This window comes from Monodon monoceros, unplaced genomic scaffold (genome assembly GCF_005190385.1).
Source record: "Monodon monoceros isolate NGI ecotype Baffin Bay Population unplaced genomic scaffold, NGI_Narwhal_1 Super_Scaffold_5, whole genome shotgun sequence".
Lineage (NCBI taxonomy): Eukaryota > Metazoa > Chordata > Mammalia > Artiodactyla > Monodontidae > Monodon > Monodon monoceros.
The window spans coordinates 113712879-113732671 of record NW_021703782.1 but is presented as its reverse complement, the minus strand read 5'-3'; the positions used below and the strand labels follow the sequence as shown (position 1 = coordinate 113732671).

The 19793-nt window shown below is 61.1% G+C and overlaps 4 protein-coding genes across 12 annotated transcripts in view; 2 read left to right on the top strand and 2 right to left on the bottom strand.

Moving 5' to 3' along the window:
• Nucleotides 1-1095: 1095 nt before the first annotated feature.
• On the bottom strand, nt 1096-2582 carry CYHR1 (cysteine and histidine rich 1). The gene is made up of 3 exons (XM_029202307.1): nt 2302-2582; nt 2046-2160; nt 1096-1880 (listed from the first exon to the last, which is right to left on the bottom strand). Exons 2-3 carry the CDS (start codon nt 2136-2138, stop codon nt 1395-1397), a joined length of 579 nt encoding a protein of 192 aa, XP_029058140.1. The 5' UTR covers nt 2139-2160; nt 2302-2582; the 3' UTR covers nt 1096-1394.
• A 457-nt stretch (nt 2583-3039) lies between these two features.
• Nucleotides 3040-9977, top strand: KIFC2 (kinesin family member C2). 5 transcript variants are annotated; one of them, XM_029202184.1, is made up of 18 exons: nt 3040-3374; nt 3612-3693; nt 3874-4025; nt 4155-4293; nt 4432-4556; nt 4648-4713; nt 4802-4930; nt 5444-5521; nt 5636-5750; nt 5828-5937; nt 6327-6435; nt 6546-6703; nt 8360-8464; nt 8547-8668; nt 8765-8888; nt 8993-9122; nt 9208-9464; nt 9555-9977. In XM_029202184.1, exons 1-18 carry the CDS (start codon nt 3276-3278, stop codon nt 9807-9809), a joined length of 2355 nt encoding a protein of 784 aa, XP_029058017.1. In that variant the 5' UTR covers nt 3040-3275; the 3' UTR covers nt 9810-9977. The 5 variants fall into 5 exon arrangements, with proteins under 5 accessions (XP_029058017.1, XP_029058016.1, XP_029058015.1 ...); XM_029202183.1 differs by having other exon boundaries at nt 3040-3443; nt 5438-5521; nt 5687-5750; XM_029202182.1 differs by having other exon boundaries at nt 3040-3443; nt 5438-5521.
• A 578-nt stretch (nt 9978-10555) lies between these two features.
• On the bottom strand, nt 10556-12234 carry FOXH1 (forkhead box H1). Its single transcript, XM_029202289.1, has 3 exons — nt 11981-12234; nt 11582-11686; nt 10556-11477 (listed from the first exon to the last, which is right to left on the bottom strand). The coding sequence occupies exons 1-3, from the start codon at nt 12152-12154 to the stop codon at nt 10674-10676; spliced, it is 1083 nt and encodes a 360-aa protein (XP_029058122.1). The 5' UTR covers nt 12155-12234; the 3' UTR covers nt 10556-10673.
• A 2381-nt stretch (nt 12235-14615) lies between these two features.
• PPP1R16A (protein phosphatase 1 regulatory subunit 16A) overlaps nt 14616-19793 on the top strand; it is a 28754-nt gene continuing 23576 nt past the window's right edge. For 4 of the 5 annotated variants that reach the window (XM_029202216.1, XM_029202214.1, XM_029202213.1 and 1 more), the window contains exon 1: nt 14616-14708. The gene's annotated coding sequence lies outside the window, so the exon portion shown is untranslated. Of the gene's footprint in view, nt 14709-14778; nt 14831-19793 lie in introns of those variants that run through there. The other variant, XM_029202212.1, reaches the window with a different exon arrangement.

Below are 19793 nucleotides of genomic sequence, written 5' to 3'. Positions count from 1 at the left end.
CCCTCCGCCCTCTCGCCGCCGCGACCCCGCAGCCCCGCTCCCTGCGCCGCCGCCTCAGTGGGTTCGGCCCGCGCGTCGCCCCGCAGCCGCCGCGGCCACCGACCCCGGCGCGGCCGCCATCTTTGTTTTCCCTGTACGCTCCCCCACCTCGCCGCCACCTACGCCCCCTTGTTCTCTCAGTCACGTGAGCGGAGCGAGGCCAATGGGAACGCCGCTCGGGGAGACAGCGCGACGGCCAGAACCAATGGGCACGCGAGGGCCCGCCCCTGCGTAAGGTGGGCGGGGCCCCGGGCGACCCGCTGAGGGGCGATCTTTGAGGCCCGAATAGTCCTGGTGTCAGGGCTGAGCGCGGTGCTTCCCGCCAGTCCGGCCCGGGACCACACGCCTTGGGTGCCCCGGAACGGAGGGCAACCTTGGACCCCCACGTCCATATGTGCCTGCGCCTTTGTGCCCGGACGCCCAGGCTAGCGTGCGCGGGGCTCTGGCCTGGCTGGCCGGAGCGAGAAACTGCCGGCCACCTCTCCCCTCCTGTGCGGGAAGAGATGTGCTTCCACAGGACGCGAGTGCAGGGACTCCCCAAGGGAGGACTCTGGACCCGGAATCTAATCCACTGCTCTGCCCAATCCCGTTTCATAACCCTGGGGTTGGGAGCTGAAGAGGGGTCCGCTGAGGAAAGCGAGGGTCTTAGGAAATCAGGACTTGCCTTGCACAGGCCGGTGGGCAAACGGGTAGAGGTCGAGTCAGCCCTGGGAGGGGATGTACATTTCTGGGAACAGCTGTGGTACGGCCCTCCCCTGCCCCCACCCCAGCCGGCGGCCGGTTAAGGTCACTGCCCCATAGGGCCACCAGCCAGACCTTGCAAGGATATTCAGAACTCCACCGTGTTCCAGGAGAGCAAGGGCTCCTGTATCTTCTCAGTCCAGGGGTCCTCCTTACAAAGGTGCCGGCAGGCCAAGTTGAGTGAGGCCCCCAGGGTTGGTTCCAGCACATTGCCTTCCTTTGCTCAGGGAAACCAGTTGCTGCCCTGGGAGCCTTAGGAAGCTCACTGGAGGCCCTCTCAATCCGACTCAAGAATAGGCAGAGTCCATATTCCTGCTAAATCCCTAAGGTTTATTGGAGACCAAGCCTCTCTCTGGATCCACAACTATGGCCCGCCCAGAATCGGGCCCCGAAACATGCCCGGGACCCAGTCCCCCTCATTTTGGTCTAGGCAAGTCCTCACACTGTGCTAGAGAAGGAGATAGTACCCAGACTCTGCACCCTGACCAGTCACTCTGCAGCAAGCTGGCTTCGGTTGAAGGAGAGTCTCTCCCTAGAGGAGGAGGCCCTAGGAGCAGGACCATGAGGGGAAAGTGGTAGCCAGGGCAGAAGCCTCGCCTTGCTGTCCCCAACCATCACCCCCACTGCAGGCGCTGTGTGTGCAGGGCCCGGTGGTAGGCCCAGCTGCCTCCGGCCAGGGCCCAGCGACAGACGTCCTCCTTCGGCAGCAGCAGCAGTCTGTCCTCCTCCAGCCGGCTCAGGAGGCCTGCGGCGCCGAGCATCACCCCCCCCAACATTCCATAAGTGTTGGTCGTGAAAACAGCCACAATGAGGATGGTCACTGCGACCACCAGCACCACTGCCTGCTCAGCCACAGAGCGGCCCTCAGCACCAAGGTGCTCACCAGCCACTGCCAGGACCATGCCTCCTCCCAGGAGCAGGTTGGCGGAGGAGCAGTCCCCATTCACCCAGTGGAAATCGAAGGCCAGGAGGGGCAGCCCAATGACAGTGGCCACCCAGGCTCCAGCAAGACAGTCTTCATCTGTGCCCAGCCCTGGGGCCAGCATGGTGGCAGCAGCCAGGGCCTGAAGCAGGAAGCCAGCAGCGGCCCCTCGATTTGCCTGTCAACACAGGGAAGGGAGATGTGGGAAAAAGAGGCCAGGACCTCCCTTTAAACAGGGAAGGGTCTGAAGGTCTCACAGAAGTCGGGCCCCCACACTTACCTCCCACCACCCTCTAGGAATTTGGGAGTGGGCTACGCCCCTGCCCGGCCCCAGTGTACTCACCTGGGCAGTGCTCAGAGCTGCATACAGAGACACTGATCCCAGCGCCAGGTGGGACAGGGCGGAGCTCCACTCGCGCCCTGGCCTGGGGGCCATGACACGTCGGGCGGTAGTGAGTCTGAGGGAAAGGGAAAGGGATCCTCAACTTTGGAGAAGAACGTAGAAGCCGGCGACAGGGGGCCCTAAGGGTGTCTCTCCAGGATTCCCAGGTTCCAGAACCCCATTTCTAAATATTGTTATGGGCTCATCCGAAACTCACAGGAGCCCTGAGGCCACTGGACACAACCTTGGGGAAGAAGAACCTAAATCCGCCGGGAAAAGACGGTGCGGGGCCTGGACTGGGTGGGCGTTAGCTCTGGCGTCCTGGAACCCAAGTCGGCGCAGGGCCTGGGGGAGAGGGGCGCAGGGCCCCACGCTCGGGGAGGCGCCGTCCTCGGAACCCGGCCCGGAAAGAGCGACGGTGCCGGCACTCAGAGACCGCTGAGCTGCGCGACCCCGGCGCAGCGCCGAGCGGAAGCCCAAATCAGCCCACCGCGCCGCCCTCTGCCTGCCGCTCCGCCTCCCGCGCCGGGTGTGCGACGGCCCCGCGCCAACCAACGAGAGGAGCGGAGGCTAGAGCGGCCGGAGGGGGGCGGGGCCGGGGCGTCGCGGGCGTGGAGGAGAGCTAGACTGGGTTGTAAGAGTGGGCGGGGCTAGGAGGAGGGGTCTCTGCTTGGTACTGGACGCACAAGCCCGCTGGTTTGGGGGGAGGGAAGGGGCTCGAGGAAGGAGCCGTGAGGGGAGGGGCAGTGAGAGGTGGGGTTGGAGGAAGGGGCGGGTCGGAGTTGGAGGAAGGGGCGATGAGGGGAAGGGCCGAGGAAAGGGTGGCGAGAGGAGGGGTTTCTAGGGGAGGGGCTGAGGAAGGAGTGGGGAGGGAGGGGTCGGGGGAGGGGGGGGGAGGGAGGGCTCGGAGCGGGGAGCGCTTGGTGGAAGCGGCGATGAGGGGAGGGGCCGAGAAAGGGGCTTGAGGGGAAAAAAGGTTGGACACCTGCGGGCGGAAGGCTCTGGGTGGGTACAGCCGCGCGAGGGTCCTTCGCAGAGGACCGGTAGGGATTCTGGAAGAGGAGGTGCGGGGCCGTACCGAGGGGGCGGCCGCCAGAGCATGCGCACGGGCTCTGCAGCGGTCGGGCGCGGAGTTGGGGCGCGGGGACGCGGGGCGGCGCGAAGCGGGGCCCTCTGCCGCCCCGCGCTCTCATGTACGCCTTCTACTCGCTGCTCATCTACATCTTCTACAGCCTCTTTCGCAGGGATGGCGGGGCCGCGGCGGCCGCCGACCCTGGGAACCCCGCCCAGGTGAGCGGGGGCGGGCGCAGCTCGGCCGGCGACCCCCTTCCGGAGAACGGTTTTGCAGGCCGGCGCTGCGTAGGTCCCGGGGCGCTGACGCGGGGGAGGGGCCGTGCCGAGGACCCCGTCTCTGGTGTTGGAAGCTGAGAGCCCGGCTCCAACCCCTCGGGCTCAGTTCTCGGAGGCAGGGAGCCCCATGGGCTGCCTGGCCTCGCCTCAGGGACTCCCCCCCCGCTCCCTCCCTAGAGTGCCCGCGGCAAGCCCGGGGGTCGCCGCCGCCCCGACCAGCCCACCGCAGAGCTGTGGACCGAGCTGACCGGCCTGGTCGGTACGTACTGTTGGTGCATCGGGAGTGCTGCGTCTCCCGGGGCAACGAGGGAGCGCCGCCGTCCGAGAGATGCAGGGGTGCCCGTGCCCTCATTGGGAGGGAGTGAGCTGGCAGGTGCCGGCTAGTGGCCTAGCATCCGGCACGTGACCCAGCACGCCTACCCATCCCACTCCCTCGCAGGCTGCTCGGAGTCCGAGGATGGGCCGGGAGGGGCAGCGGAGGGCCGTCCGGCCGAGGTCTCACTGGAGGAGGCTCTCGTGCGTCTTGCGGAGTTCCTCTCAGTCCAGCTGGGGGCGGAAGAGAGCTTCGGGAATTCTGCCGACCTGAGCAAGGTAAGCAGAGTTGAGATTTCTACGGCAACCTGTTCTGTGTTCTCAGGCCTACTGATTTCCATCCATACCTCTGTATCCTCTCCACCCGGCCCCCATCCTTTTCCACTTGGATTTCTATTTCTTTCCCAGCCTGGTGATGTTCCCCCACTGTTGACGGTGACCGGTCAGCTCTTGGCCCTCCTGGCATGGATTCGGAGCCCCAGGGGGAGGCAGGTCCTGCCCCAGGCGACGCAGCCAGCCTCAGGGGTGCAGCCCCCCACTCCTGCTGGTGCGTAAGGAGTAGTGAGTTGAAGAGAGAGTTTGTCCAGGGAGTGACGCCCACCAGAACCCTAGCAGCCAGATGTGAGGTGTCCCTTCCTTCAGGCCAGAGAGCTCTTCTGTCCTAACTGGGTCCACCCCACCCCAGGATCCCCATCCCAAGAAGAAAGCCCTCCCGTTTCACCAAGGGGTGAGGCCCAGGGGCAGCAGCCTCCTCAGTTAGAGGAAGACCAGAGAGCTTGGCAGCGGCTGGAACAGCTTATCCTTGGACAGGTGAGGGGCCCAGGAGGCAGTGGGGGGATGGGGGGGTCTGGAAGGGGACTGGAAGGAGGTGTTCCACCCGGTGCTCTTTCCTCCTTTCCAGCTGGAAGAGCTGAAGCAGCAGCTGGAACTGCAGGAGAAGGAGCTGGGCCAGCTGCGTGTGGGAGTGGTGAGGCTGCTGGGGTGGGGGCTGGACAAGGGGGACATGAGAGGGTCTCAGCCTCCAGGTGAGTTTTGAGGGCTTCCTTCTCTCCCAGGGGGCGACAGACTCGGAGAAAAGGGTTCAGCATCTGACTCTGGAAAACAAGGCCCTGAAACAGAGCCTGAGCCTTACTCGGGACCTCCTGCTGCACTGGGGCCCCGCCCCCCCCAACAGGGCCCCCCAGGTATCCTGCTCCTTAGCTGCCACTGTCCCTGCAGCCCGGGGCTCCTGCACCCTGGTCTCTAGCAACACCACCTGGGCTTTCTCAGGACCTTGTGCTCACTGGAGCAGAGGCAGGGAGCCCCCTCTGACCCTTCAGACCTGAGGCCCGGACTGTGGGTGGCAAATGCACGGTAGCCCCTTCAAGGAGGCTGATGCCTATGGGAGGATCCCCTCCTTTCAGTCCATAGTTTCTCCCAGTGACTGACTCCAGGAGAGCAGAGAGACGTGGGGAAAGGAGCCCTGCATGGATTGGGAGGCGGGTGTGTGACCAGCTTTGCCAGTGACTGACTCCAGGAGGGCAGAGAGACGTGGGGAAAGGGAGCCCTGCATGGATTGGGAGGCGGGTGTGTGACCAGCTTTGTGAGCCCCTGTCGACTTGACTTTCTCATCTGTAAAACGGCGCAGCTGGAGTGCCCCTCCCTGAGTTTCCTCCTGGCTCCACACTTCAGCTGCCCCACTCCCCTTGCAGGAACAGGAGGAGGCAGAGGCACTGCTGGAGCTCCGGGGCCGGCTTCAAGAGGCCCAGGACACCACAGAAGCTCTCCGAGTCCAGGTGGGCTCTGGGCCCAGGGGCTGGGAAGTCTGGGGCTCTGGGGAGGGGGTGTCTGAGGCAGAGCCTGGTAAGTGCCTGTTTCCTCAGTGACAGGGCTGGGGTTGGGTGGGGCAGCTAGGGGTGCAGGAGGTGCAGCTTCAGGGCCTTCGGGGGGCCCTCCGGCAGCTCCAGCAGGAGGCTGAGCAGAAGTGCAGGAGGGAGCTGCAGCAGATGCGCGGGCAGCTGGCAGGTAAGGGCTGGGCTCCGGAGCTCATGGGAAGGCTGTGGGGTCTGGGCTTTCCCTCACAACAGCCTTCCTGCCCCCAGGACTTCGTGCTCGCATGGCCAGCTTGCGTCAGGGCTGTGGGGACCTCCGAGGACTGGTCAGCACCTTTACCCAGAGCTGCCAGGGTTCGCTGAGCGAAGCCCGGGGCCAGGTCAGGACCACTCGCTCCCCTCCCTTGCACTTGTTCTCTGTGCAGCCTCGTCACTGGCCTTCCCTTGGGGAACCCCTGCTCTCCCTTCCTTTGCAGCCCCAGGGTCTTGTCTCGTCTACTGCAAATCTTAGGTTCTGGAACCAGAACAACTGTGTTCTGTGCAAACTGGGGTGACGGTGAATCCCTCACAGGATTGCCAGGAAGCCCACGGTCCTCCTCGGGTCCCTGAGCTCCATCCCAGGCCCACTGAATGACGCCCCAAGGGTCTGAAGCCACTGAAAGTTGTGGATCCCCACAGCTGGGGGCCACGTGGTGGATATTGCCCTCAGCACCCCATCCCTCGCTCTCTTCCCACTGCCTTCCCCTTCCTCACTTTTCTGTGCCCCCAGGTATCGTGGGCCCTGGGGGCACTGTCAGCGGGCGGGGCTGGGACTCAACTCCTGGAGGCACAGCAGGGGCCCCCAACTGGATGCCCAGGGCGGCTGCTGGAGCTCAAGGGTATGGCAGGCTTGGGAAGAAAAGGGCTGGGGCAGCAGAGGTGGGGGACATGGGGGCTCTCCATGCTTCAGGATCTGGGAGGCAGCCCCCTGATCTGATCTCCACCCCAGGAAACATCCGTGTGCTCTGTCGGCTGAGGCCAGGGACACCCTCCAATTTGGTGAGCTTAGAGCCCGGCCCGGGTGGCACTGTCACCACCTGCTATCGAGGGCACCAGCGTCGCTTCCGCCTGGACTGGGTCTTCCCTCCACACGCCAGCCAGGAGGAGGTGATGCTCCACCCTTTCACCTGTGTCAGCTGTCACTCAGAGTTCCCTGGAGACCAGAGAAGGCTCCTGTCTGTCTGCCTTCCCAGGAGAGAGGGTGGCTGGACTCCAGCAGGGAAGGGGAGGGAGCCGGAGGGTCTGGGAGGCAGGACTGGTATGCTAGCTGGGCACCTACTTTCTTTCCAGGATTTCCGCTTTGCATCCCCCCACCAAACTCTGCAGGCTGGGGGAGACAGACTTTATGGCTTAAACAGGAAGATTAACATTTTCAAAAGTAACTTTGTGCCAGGAAACGAAGGAAAATGAACATGTTTGAGGTGATGGTTACTCAGGGGGCTGTGGAGCATGGCTGGGGTGCTGTTGTTGTTGTGAGGTCAGTACTGTGACCTCCTTCCCACAGGCTTCACTGGCTGCCCACTCCCCTGGCCCAGGGTCCAGAGATGGTCAGCTCTGAGGGTGGGTAGCTCTCCTTGCTTTGTTGGCAAGGGGAGTGGGGGGGGCACAGGTGAGCTTCCAACCCCAGGCCCCCGCTGCCTCGTTTCCCGCACACTATCTTCACTGCACACCAACTTGCAACTAGAGCTCAGGAAACAAGGCTGAGAGCTGGGAGGGGGTGAGGCGAGGGGCAGAGCTATCGGAGACCCAGACCTGTGCTGGCCTCACGGGGACGGACTGTGATGAGAGTGCCTGGCAGGTACTCCCTTCCTCACTTTTTGGGGCACCGCGGCCATTTTTCACCTACCTCTATTTACCCCCCATACCACCCCCACCCTGTCTGCAGCCCTGAACAGGGCCCCCTCGTCTACTGTCCTCTGGGTAGCCTTCCTAGACAGGGTCCTCCACTTCTGGCTGAAAGAGCCGAAGGGCTGTTACTGGGCTCCCTCACCTGTATTCCCCATCTCTGCAGTAGTGCCCCCGACGCTCCTTTCTAGTCATGGAATCTTAGCAACCTCACTGGCAATTCTGGATTCTGCCCTCGTAGCTGGCAACCAAAATTTCAAAGAGATCTGACAGCCCAGTGGTTACCTGCCACCTTCTGGGCACAAAAGCTGGCCGACTGTGTCATTGCTCAAGAGGCTGCTGTTGGTGTCCAGTTGCCAAAGGACGCAAGTCCCAGCTCCATCTCCCCTTCACCTGCCTCTCTGCACCCTCCCAGGGCCCGACTTCCAGGATCCTGGTTGCCCACCAGCCTCCACACATGGGACCCTCTGGGTTCATCTTTCACGTGCCAAGTGCTGCACTAGTTCTCTTGGTCTGCATTCTCACTTAATCCTCACAACAGGTGTCACTACAGCCCTCATCTCACAGAGGGCAAGATGAGTGACTTGCCTCCAATCACACCCAGGGTTTGAACTTGGCCATCAAGCCCAGGGTCTGGGCTCTTGCCTGCTACACCCCCAAGCCTTCCAAGCAGTCAATCGTCAGGATTCCAATACTCTGCATCACCTGTTCCTGCTCCCTGTCACGTCCCTTCCCTACTTTGCCTGGCAAATTCTGGCAAATGCCACCTTCTCCAGGGAGCCTCACCTGTCTGTTGGGAGATCCACTCTTCCACTGTGCTCCCCTAGAGCCAGCCTCCTTCCAGGGGAATCAAGTTTTGTTCACACCTTGCCCCAGGTCCTGGGGCTTAGGGCCCCTCCCAACCCCTCCTACCCCTAGGTCTTCAGGGAGCTGGAGTCGGCTGTGCTGTCCTGCCTCGGAGGCTACAGTGTCTGCATTTTCACCTACGGTCAGACAGGGACGGGAAAGACCTACAGCATGGAGGTGGGAAAGGGGGCAGTCTGGGTGGTTCCTGGGGCCAGGGGCTGGGATGTGAGCCCGATGAGGCACCCCACCCCCTCCCCAGGGCCCACCTGAGGACCCTGGCATAGCTCCTAGGGCGCTGCAGTCACTGTTCCGGGAGATGGGAACAGGGGGACAGCACCACGTGACCCTCAGCATGGTGGAGATCTACAACGAGGCTGTCAGGTCAGGGCCGCAAACAGTGCCTCCTCCCCGCCCGGGGCCCCAACTTATGGCTCCGCCCTTCAGAACCCCCAACAGAGCCTTCCCCCTTTTCGCCAGGGACCTCCTAGCCCCAGGGCCTCCCCAGCGCCTGGCAGTGAGGCAGGGCCCAGCAGGCGAAGGGGGGATCCAGGTGGCTGGCCTCACCCACTGGGACGTGCCCAATCTGGAGTCGTTGCACCAGGTGAGGGTGCCCGGTGGGGCCACGCAGCCCTCCAAGCCCCCGCCCTGTACTCCCACCTGGGCCGCGGACGCCGCAGCAGGCCAGCCCTGTCCTCCGTCCTCCAGATGCTGAACCTGGGGAGGAGCAACCGGGCCACCGCCGCCACAGCCATGAACCAGCACAGCTCTCGTTCGCACGCCCTGGTCACGCTGACGCTGCGCACGGCGTCCCCATCAAGCGGTCCCGGCACCGCAGGTACCTCGGCGTCTGAGTCCTGCGGGGGGCTTCGCTGCACCCGAGACCGGGCCTCCCTCCACGCCGGGCTCGCTCGCCCCTGCAGGCACGCTGCACCTAGTGGACCTGGCAGGGTCCGAGCGCGCCTGGAAGGCAGGGGCGGCCGGCACGTCGCATGAAGACCGGGACGGCGCTCAGCGTCTGCGGGAGGCTCGGACCATCAACCGCTCGCTGCTGGCGCTGGGAGGAGTGATGGCCGCGCTGCGGGCTCGCCGGCCACACGTGCCCTTCCGCGACTCGCAGCTCACGCGCCTGCTGCAGCCCGCACTGGGCCCCGGCGCCACCGCTGTGCTGCTGCTGCAGGTGGGGCCAGGCGGCCGCGGCCCGCGGGAGGGTCGTTTGCATGCCAGGCGCCGCCCACCCGGGCCCGCCCACCAGCGCCGCTCCCCGCAGGTCTCCACGCGGCCCGAGGATCTCGGCGAGACCGTGTGCTCGCTCAAGTTCGCCGAGCGAGTGGGGCGAGTGGAGCTGGGGCCTGCTAGGCCCCGCAGGGCCCCGCGCTCCGGGACGCCCTCCTCCCTGAGCACCGACACACCACTCTCTGGGACCCCCTGCACCGCCACGCCCTCGCCCGGCAGCCCTCCAAGCCCCGGCCTGGACAGCGGCTCCAGCTCGGCCCTGGCACCGCCGGAGGACCTGCCTTCGTAGTCCTGCCCGAGGAGTCTGGGTCGCGTCTCTGCCGGCAGAGGCAGCAAAGTCCCTATTCCCCCCACGACCTCCTTGATCTCTGGGTGCCCGCTGCCCCCCAGACTCCCAGCCACCCCTTTCTCTCCCGCCCCCAGGAGTGTTCCGCCTGGGGTAATGATCACACCACCGCCCCCCCCCCCCCCCCCCCCCCCCCGGCCCCGGCCCAAGCCCTTAGCTTATCACCATCTGCTGTTATCGCCGCGCACAGCAGGGGATCCCAGAGTCGCGGAGGCAGACCCTGGCCAAGTGGCCACCAGACTCGCTACCCCATCACCAAACATCAGACTTGCATTAAAATGTCGTTTGTTCCTTTACTCTTATCTTCCCCACTACCACCACCAAAACCAGGTAGGGTCTCCATTCTCCGTCCCCTCCCCCCAAAGGTGCTACCTCCTTGCCAGGCAACAGTGGAGGGGGGACAGGACTTAGGGATGGAGCGGCTGGGGTGGTCATCAGATCTACCCTCCCCCAGCCCGGAGCCAGGGAGGGGAAGTGACAGATGGTGATGGATGGATGGATGGATGGATAGATGGACAGAGGGCTGGAGAAGGGACCAGGAAGGGGACAGGAAGGGCTACTTCAAGCACAGCCCTGTTCCTTCCAGCCTTGCCTCTCGGGGTAAGAGAGGTATGACTGACCATCAGGGCTGCGGTGGTGCCCAGCTGGGCCATAGCTCTTCGGGAGTGTCCAATAAACACGCGGATTCTCAGCAGGGCTGGTACCTCGTGTCTCAAGGCGGAGCCACACATACCTTAGTTTCCCCTCAACAGGCCTAAGGGTGGCAGGAGAGGGTGGGAGAGGAAAGCAGCCCCTGCCCTGGGAGCCTCACAGGCTGTACCAGGAGAGTAGCCAGCCTGGGGTAGGGGCAGCCAGGTCTCGGGGGTGGCTAACCCACGCATCATAGATGCTTTTGTTGGGTGGCACCCCCTGGAAGAGGGCGTCTAGATCCCAGAGCAGCCTTGGGGGGCCATGGGTTTCAGGGACCACCCCCCAATAGCTTGTGCTGGTTGAGGGGGGGCACCGGGGGCAGGAGGTGGGTGGCAGTGGGGCAAATGGCATCACCACGTTGGGAGTGTAAATGGGCAAGTAGGAGGTAGGTAGCTGCCCCCAAAGGGAGGCCCTGTGGCTTCCACCAGGGAGTCCCCCAGGGCCTGGGGTACCCTGCAGTAAGTGCAGGGGCCAGGCTCTGGGTTCAGGGGAGAGGGGCGAGGGCCTGCTGTTTCCCCCCTGGGAAGTCTCCCCTTCTGCTCTCAGGGACCCTGGGAGGGGGCAGACGGGCCACAGAGGCCTCTCAGAGGTGGGGACTGGAGTGGGTGCCTCTTCCTCCCCTATGCGAACTGAGCCTGACCGACTTGGGCTGCTCGGCGGCGCCCCCTCCCCGGAGTCCCCTAGCAGAGACTTTATGCTGAAGCCCTCGCGGGGCGGCGGCTGGGGACTGGGCGGCCGGTAGGGCCGGCCATGCAGCACATAGGGGCCCAGGTCCTTGGCGAAGGCTCCCCTCGCGCCCCTGCTCTGCCAGCGCCTGCACAGGGCCGTGTTCTGCAGCCGCAGCGCCTCGGCTGGGATCAGGCTCACGTCGACCGCCCAGAAGTTGCCCTTGGCCTGGGGCTTCGCGGGATCTTTGGGCACCTGGTGGAGGAGGGGGGCAGGCTTGGGTGGGGCTGTACGACCCCGGATACTCAGGATTTCCGCCCGCGTCCCGCCCCCAGGCTCCGACCCTCGCCCTGCTCCACCTTGCGGAAGCACCGGTTGGAGGAGAGGTTGTGGCGGATGGAGTCTTTCCAGCCCTCGTAGTCGTCCCTGAAGAAGGGGAACACGGCCTGGACCTGACGGATGATCTGAAACCATCGGGCGGGCACCGGGCGCCGTGAGCCGGGGCGCGTGGGCGGGGGGCCACGCTGCCCCTCCCCTCGCCTCTGCGTGGCCCCCCTCGCCGGGAAGGGGCCTGCCTGAGTGCTTTAGCTCTCTCCCTGGGTGCCCAGGCCAGGACCGGCCCCACTGACATGGCTGGGTAGGGCCAGGTCGGGGTGGAGGCCGGAGCCTGAGCCTCCGAGCAGGGGCCAGGTGGAGGACGCTGCCGGGGACAGGTCCGATCACGGAGTGTGAGGGAGAGCGGGCGGGGATCCTCTCACCTGGGCCAGCTTCAGCCTGCGGGAGGGTGCGGCCTGGATCACCAGGGCGATCATGGCCAAGTAGGTGTAGGGGGGCTTGTCATGCCGCAGGTATCTCTTCTTCCTCCTCTGGGGGGGCTGGGAGGGCGACTCCCCCCCGGGGAGCCCCAGGCGGGGGTTGCTGCAGGGCCCCATGCAGAGGAAGCAGGCAACGTGGGCAGGGGTCCGGCCGGGTGGTGGGCGCAGGGCACTGGGGCAGTGTGGTAGTGTGGTGAGGAAGAGCTGGGGCCTGAGGCCAGGCGGGGGCTGGCGGGCCAAGCCCTTTATCATTCGGATGGAAGGGGGAGGGGAGGGGAGGCCAAGGGAGGTAGAAATACGCGGTGGGGGAGGGGAGCGTGCAGAGGGCAGCCACAATTAGCAGGTTTCAGTTAATCTGGAAGGGAGGGTCAGGAAAGATTCCAGTGGGGGCTGCAGGCGGCCACCCCCCAGGCCTCATTCCTCACCCCTGGGCTGCCTTTGGCACTCCCCCTAGAGCTGTAAGGAAAAGCCCTTGGAAGGGTCTTATGACCCACAGTTACTTTATCCCATCTAGATCCCAGGTTCGAGCCGCCAAGAAGGGGTGGGTCCTGCCCAGAGTTCAAGGCCAAGCAGCTAGCAGGACTTGGGTGGTGGTCTGGGAGGGCTTCCTAGAGGAAACCTCAGAAATAAAAGAGGGATACAGTTGACTCAAGGGATTTTCCCACAGGCTGCTGCATGGCCCCAGAAGGCTCCCCAGGCCCTGGAGGTCACTTTCCTTCCCTCCTTGGTGCTGGTCAACAGTGGGTCCTGGGAGCTGACCATAACAATAGTCCCTCATTATGCCCTGTGCACCTCACTGGTCCTGGGTAAGCTGGACCCCCCTGGCTTGAGAGAACTTCCTGGAAGTATGTTTGCCTCTCTACTCTTCTGGTCCTCTGGGTCCAGATACTCTGGAGGTTGTCCCCTGAGGAGGATGCCACTTGGTCCTCTGGCGCACTCAGGCAGTGCCCCTGGGTGGGTGTGCATGGAAGGAGAGGGCTTATAGCTGTAGGTGTTTACTGGCTACCACTTGGGGCCAGGCCTTGAGGACACAGCCCTGTGGGTCATGGTGCCTGCCCAGGGGAGCTTGCAAGAACCACTTGGCATCACCCTGGGCAGGAGTGAGGACAGGTGTGTTATGTCTGGGTACACAGGGCTTCCCAGGCAGCCCCAATGCCCTGTGGCTTAGGCTAGGAGGGATATGCTCCCCAGGCAGGAGGGGGGTAGGCCTGAGTAGAGGAGGGGCACTCTGGGAGACAGAGTGGAGGCTGAGCCTGGGGAGGCCTGCAGGGCCAGCACCCCTTGGTCAGCCCTGGCCAGAGCTTCTGAGTGCTTTAGCAGGCACAGGGCCTGGCCCAAAGGTGCGATTCTGGAAAAATGCATTTGGCAGCTGCCCAGAGACATGGTCCTCCTGGGTCCCAGACCCTTCTGTCCCCTGACCTCCTCCCTGGCCATCTAGTCTGTGGCTCTGCCCCTCAAGTCAGTCAGAGCCTGTGCTCTGTACCCTGACCCAAAGCCTGGGTTCCCCCCGGTGAGGACTGGGCAAGTCTGCAAAGGGATTATCTGGCCCGGGACACCAGCAGTGGTGGGGTGTTGCTACTAGGACCCCAGACCCGAGCAAAGCCACAGAAGCACAGGGAGACACTTTCTATCGCTTCACTCTAAGATTTCGGCTTTTCTTGGGCGGCAGCAGCACCCCTTCCACACACACACCAATTATACCCTTAGAGGGTGGAAAATCTGCAGCCTACAGTGGGTGCCCAGCTCTCACTGAGGTGCTGAGGGAAGGGGTGAGTGATGGGTGCAGTGGAGGAGGAAGCCTGGAGCTGAGATGGATGATGTATGTGGGGTACCACATGGCTCCCTCCACTATCTCAGACTCACTCTTTCTTCAGACTTCACCTGGCTTCCTCTGGATCCCTATGTCACCTCCTCAACTCCTGTCTGTTTCCAGGGCTCTAGCTGAGGGGTCCTTATGTCTCACCAGGCGACCTATGGCTTCCTAGCGCCACTCGGTCATTAGAGGTCTTTTTCTCCAACAGGTCTTAAGTCACCCCCTCTCCTCCACTGGTCCTCCTGTGCTTCCAGGATAAAGCCCAGCTCTTGGTTTGGCGTTCAAGGCTCCTCATGTCCTGACTGTTCATCACTGACCGCACGTACCACCCTACCGGGCCCCCGCCCTCCTAAACCACCACCTCAATTCTTCCCACCGGGTCCTTCCACCTTTGCGCATGCTCTTCTCTACACCAGTGATGCCCCTGCTTTGTCGAGTGAACTCTGACCCTTCCTTAAAAGCTCAGCGTAAATAGATGACCACCCTCCTGGGAACCTTTTGACTACTTGCCCTTCCCGCCCCAACCGGGCCCCACCGCGCCGACGACGCCCCTACCACAGACGTTTGCACCGTGCGGTCAGCAACCTCCCTCTACTTGCTCTGCGCAAGCCCCGCCCCCGCGCGGCTCGGCCCCGCCCCGCGCGGCTCGGCCCCGCCCCCCCGCGGCTCGGCCCCGCCCCCTGCTCCCACTGGCAGCCGCGGCTTCCGGCTCCGGGACCCGCGGGCCGGAAGTATCGCGTTGCCATGGCGAGGGCCGGGTGCGGGCCCGCCCCCGCGGCGCCGGGAGGAGCGCTAGGCTGACGGACCCGCAGACGGGCTCCGATCGACTGCGCGGTGGCTGCTGGCGCGAGGCGGAAGGTCAGGCGCGGACTTCCGGGGCCTGCTGGCGGGAGGGGAGGCGCCGGAGGTGGGAGGGGGAGAGGGGAGACGGGGAGGCTCGGGTCCGGGCGGGAGGCTGTCCAGGCCCCGCTTGGGCGCAGGTGGGTGAGGCCCGGGCAGCCGGTGCTGAGGGTCAGGAAGGCTCCTGGAGTGGCAGGCTGTGAAGGCCGCCGGTAGGCTGTTCACGTTTTAGCTAAATGTGGAGTTGTTTGCAGCCTTGCAACCTGTTGGTCAGGTAGGCAGCGCTAAAGTTACCTCCATGTCAGCTGAGGAAATTAAGGCCTGCGGATAAGTGACTTGCCAGGCTTCTTTTGGGCTTTGGAGTTAGGCCAGAGGAGAAACTGAAGCCTTTCTGGGGCAAGTTCCTTAAACTTCCAGGGGTTCAAGTGACCTCACTTGGGGGGGGGATCCTGGGCTCCAGCTCACAGATCGGTGTCCGGGCGGGAATAGTAGCTGCTGTGTGGTAAGTGCCGGCCGTGCTGGTGCGGAGGCGCTCGGGCCTGGGAGGGAGTATCCACGCCGGGCTGGGGCCCCTCGCCGTCCTGGAGCAGAGGCTGAGGCGACTGTGGGATTAATTTTCGTGGGTGCGGAGACGGGAGGTGTGTACGGAGTCATTCCAGGTTTGGGGAAGCGGGAGAAAGGCTGGACCTCCCCAAACCTCTGGGCCTTCCTTTTCCTCCCGGTCCTTAGCTTGGGGGTGGAGGTGCAGGGGCACCACACTGCTCTTCTCAGTCCCTGCCTTTGCTCCCCCAGCTGCTCCCCACCAGGATTGGGGAGCTCTCCCTGGGAGAGGTGTAAAGGGCCTCTGTGCCCTGGCTGGGCCGCCTCATTCACTTCAGGGGCGGCAAGGGGAGCCCCAGGCTGGAGTGAGTTGCCTAAGGGGCTGGTGGTTGCCTGAAGGATCTTGTGCGGGGCTGGCGCTGGGGTCCTTGCCTGGTGGGTGTGTGGCGCTCTGAGCAGCCAGCTCCCGTACCCCGCCTCTCCTGCCCCATCAGCTCTTACTCAGAGCTGGAATGGGGCAGCGTCAGCAGGTCTGTCCTCCCTTCCTGTGGGCTTTCCACTGACCCTCTCCACTGGCCTCATCCCTTACCTACTTAGTCTGTGCCAGGACTCTGCCCTCCCCAGAAGGTTGCCTGGGCTGTCAGGCACCTAGCGAGGGGGCTCTCGTATCTATGGGCTCAGCGTTGGGGTCTGTGTTCTAGGGATTTTGAATCTCTGGTGTCTATCAACAGTTTGCCTCCACTGTGTGCAGTTTTGGAACCTCAGTCTCGGATGAACCTCTGGTGACCCAGCACACCATCTGTGCCCCAAGAGTTCCCCACCCCAGTGCCTCTGCCATGGTCCACCTGTTCACTAAAGCAGGATGTCTGGGTGGCAGTGTCTTCCCTCACCTCCAGCGCCCCAGAACTTCCTCCTCAGTACCCCGGATCCTGGCCCTCCTGTCCGTCCCTTCTACCATATAGCCTGCTTCTGTGGCTCCTCAGTTCCATCCGGGATGGTAGCCTTTGCTCCTGGCTGCTCTTCTTGGCTGTGTCTCAGCTCCTCGACTTCACCCTTCTCACCTGAGCCAAAGTGATGGGTCTGAAACGCAGGTCTGATTCTTGTCCTCTCCTCCTGGAAATCCTTCCTCACAGACTGCAGAATGACATGCCTGTCTTTGCACACTAGCCCCCGTCCCCTGCCCAACTCCTGATCACCTTGCCATGTGTGTGTCAGACCACCAGCCTTCTGAACTCCTGCAATAGTGGTGGAGGGGAGGGGAGGGAGTACACCTCCCCTGTCCCTTTCCAAGCTCTGTGGCCTTAGGAAAGGTCTTGTCAGCACATCAGATTGAGAAAAAAGACAGAGAGGTGAAGGAAAGTCTAGTTCCACAGACACCCAGGGGAGAGGGTCCCGGGGAGGAGAGCATGGGCTCTACTGCCAGGACCCCTGTGTGGGCAATGTGGTGAGGCCTGACGGCGGACGGCGGGTTCTGGACTGCTTCCTTCCTGGGCGGCTGTGACAAACACAGAGATTGCCAGGACTGCGCGAGACCTTGGTCATTCTTTGATCTGACCGTTGCTGTTGTGTTGGTTTTGTGTGGGGTGCTTTGTAAGTCTCACCCCCACCCACCCCCTAGAACCTCCTCCCGTTTTGGAAGGAGGAGCGTGGTGTAGTTGCAGGTGAACCCCGGGAGCCTCCAGGACTCAGATGAAGCCCCTGCAGAACCCTCCCCACTGTCAGGGAGGTTGGAATGGCCCTCGCTGCGCTGGCAGGGCCCGCGGTGAGCATTGCAGTTGCCGACAGGCCTCCTGTGTTTCCTCCGGGCTGATCTCCGGGTGGGTGAGCAATGCATGTGTCACCATCGCTGGCTCTGCATCCCAGTGCTGAGCCCGACCCTGACGCAGCTGCACACACAGCTGAGTGGTGGTCCTTTCCATTCAGCCGGCTCAGTCCCAAGCTCACCGTCTCCTGTGTCCCCTTCTGTGCTGTCCCCCAGTGCCCGGAATGCATCTGCTCCTGTGGTTATGGGTGCTTCCTGCAAGTCAGGCACCGGGTTCAGGGAAGAAAACAGTAAATTGAGTCAAAAATGAAAACAGGGTGAAGAGACAGGAGTGACAAGGTAACCACAGAAGACCTCTGAGGAGCTGATATTGAGATCTGAGGGACTTCCCTGGTGGCCAGTATTTAAGAATCTGCCTGCCAAAGCAGAGGACACGGGTTTGACCCCTGGTCCGGTAGGATCCCACATGCCACGGAGCAACTAAGCCCATGTGCCACAACTACTGAGCCCGCGCGCCTGGAGCCCGTGCTCTGCAGCAAGAGAAGCCACCACAATGAAAAGCCCACGCACAGCAACAAAGAGTAGCCCCCGGCTCGACACAACTAGAGAAAAGCCCGCGCGTAGCAACAAAGACCCAATGCAGCCAAAAATAAAATAATAAATAAAATTTTTAAAATACACTTTAAATTGAGATCTGAGTTACAAGAAGGAAAGAGCTATTCTGAGATCTGGTGGAAGAACTTTCCAGACAGAAGGCACAGCTGATGCAAAGGAGGAGTGATGATGAGGATGGTAGATCAGGGGTCTGCAAAGCTTTTCTGTGAAGGGCCAGAGAGTAAGTATTTTAGGCTTTGCAGGCCATATGGTCCCTTTCGCAACTATTCTGCCCATTTGTGGAAAAGTAGCCACAGACAATACGTAAGTACATGTGCTCTGTTTCCACAAAACTTTATTGATAGACCCTGAAACTTGAATTTCATATAATATTCATGTGTCACAAAATATTCTTTTTATTTTTTCCCCAATCATTAAAAAAGGTAAAAACCATTCTTAGCTTATGGGCCATACAAAAACAGACAGTGGGCTGTAGTTTGCCAATTCCTGTGCTAGGCACCAAAAAATGCCTTTGTTGTCTAACTCATTGAATCCTCATAAGATCCTTAAAATGAAAGTACTGTTATTCCATTTACAGATGAGGAAACTGACTTAAAAGAGGTCAGGAAACTTGACAAATCCCCTCAGCTGCTGCCACTTTAGACCCAGAGTCTGGTTCCAGAGCTCAGCTCCCAGCCTCTGTGGTATAGAGCCGAGGTTTCTGAGGTGCAGGAAGCGGTCTGGTGCTGAGTGGGAAGTGGAGAGAGGTGTGGGAGGGGACAGCAAGGCCAGGAGGGGCCAGACCACTCAGGGTTAGAGGCCAGGAGAAAACTTAGGTTGTATACTTTTTTGTTGTTGCATCAAACTTTACTGAGGTATAGTTTACCTACAATAAAAGGCACCTATATAAAATAATTTGGTGGGTTTTGATAGATGTATACATCCTTGTAAAAGCCACGATAATCCAGATGTAGAGCATTTTCATCATCCCCATTCCCTTCCCCAGGCAATCACTGATCTGCTTTTTGGGTTTTTTTTTGTTGTTGTTGTTGTTTTTATAAATTTGTCTATTTTATTTATTTACTTTTGGCTGCGTTGCTGCACACGGGCTGCTTCTAGTTGCAGCGAGCGGGGGCTGCTCTTTGTTGCAGTGCGCGGGCTTCTCATTGCGGTGGCTTCTCTTGCTGCGGAGCATGGGCTCTAGGTACACGGGCTTCAGTAGTTGTGGCTCACGGGCTCAGTATTTGTGGCTCGCGGGCTCTAGAGCGCAGGCTCAGTAGTTGTGGCGCATGGGCTTTGTTGCTCCGCGGCATGTGGGATCTTCCCAGAGCAGGGCTCGAACCTGTGTCCCCTGCGTCGGCAGGGGGATTCTTAACCACTGTGCCACCAGGGAAGTCCCTACTTTTTGTTTTTATAGATTCACTGTCCCTTTTTTTTTTTTTTAAGAATTTCACATGAATGGAAGCGTACAGAATGAACACTTTTGTGCCTAACTTCTTTGTCCAGAAGTTTTGGAAATTCACATGGCTGCATGTATGTGTGGTCCGTTCTGTCTTTGTTGCCGAATGTCTGGTACCCACCGCATAGATACACCACCGTTTACTCTCTGTGCACACACCTGTTGATGGACATTTTGATTCTTTCCAGTTTCCAGTTTTTGGCTGTTTTGAATAAAACTGCTGTGAATACTCGTGTCTACAAGTCTTTGTGTGGACATATACTTTCTTTCTCTTGGGTTGAGTTGATAGAAATGATGGTTGAAATGCGTATTTGTGTTTAACTCTATGAAAAAGTACCAAACTATTTTCCAAAATGGTTGTATCATTTTACATTCCCAGTTCCATATCCTCTCGTCATTCTTTTAAAGTTTAGCCATTCTTGTGAGTGTTGGTAGCTCGTTGTGCCTTTAATTGGCATTTCCTTAATGATGAATGGTGGTGCACATCTTTTCATGTCCTTATTTTATTGGCTATTTGTGTATCTTCTTTTGTGATGTGTCTAAATCTTTTACCCGTAAAAAATGGGTTGTTTGTCTCATCAAGCTTTAAGAATTCCTTGTATATTTAGGATGCAAGTCCTTTGCCAGATACATGTATTGCAAAATGTTCTCAGTCTGTGGCTTGACTTTTCATTTCCTTTCTTTCCTTACTTCTGTCCTTCTCCCTTTCTCTCTCTCTCTCTCTCTCTCCCTTTCTCTCTCTCTCTCT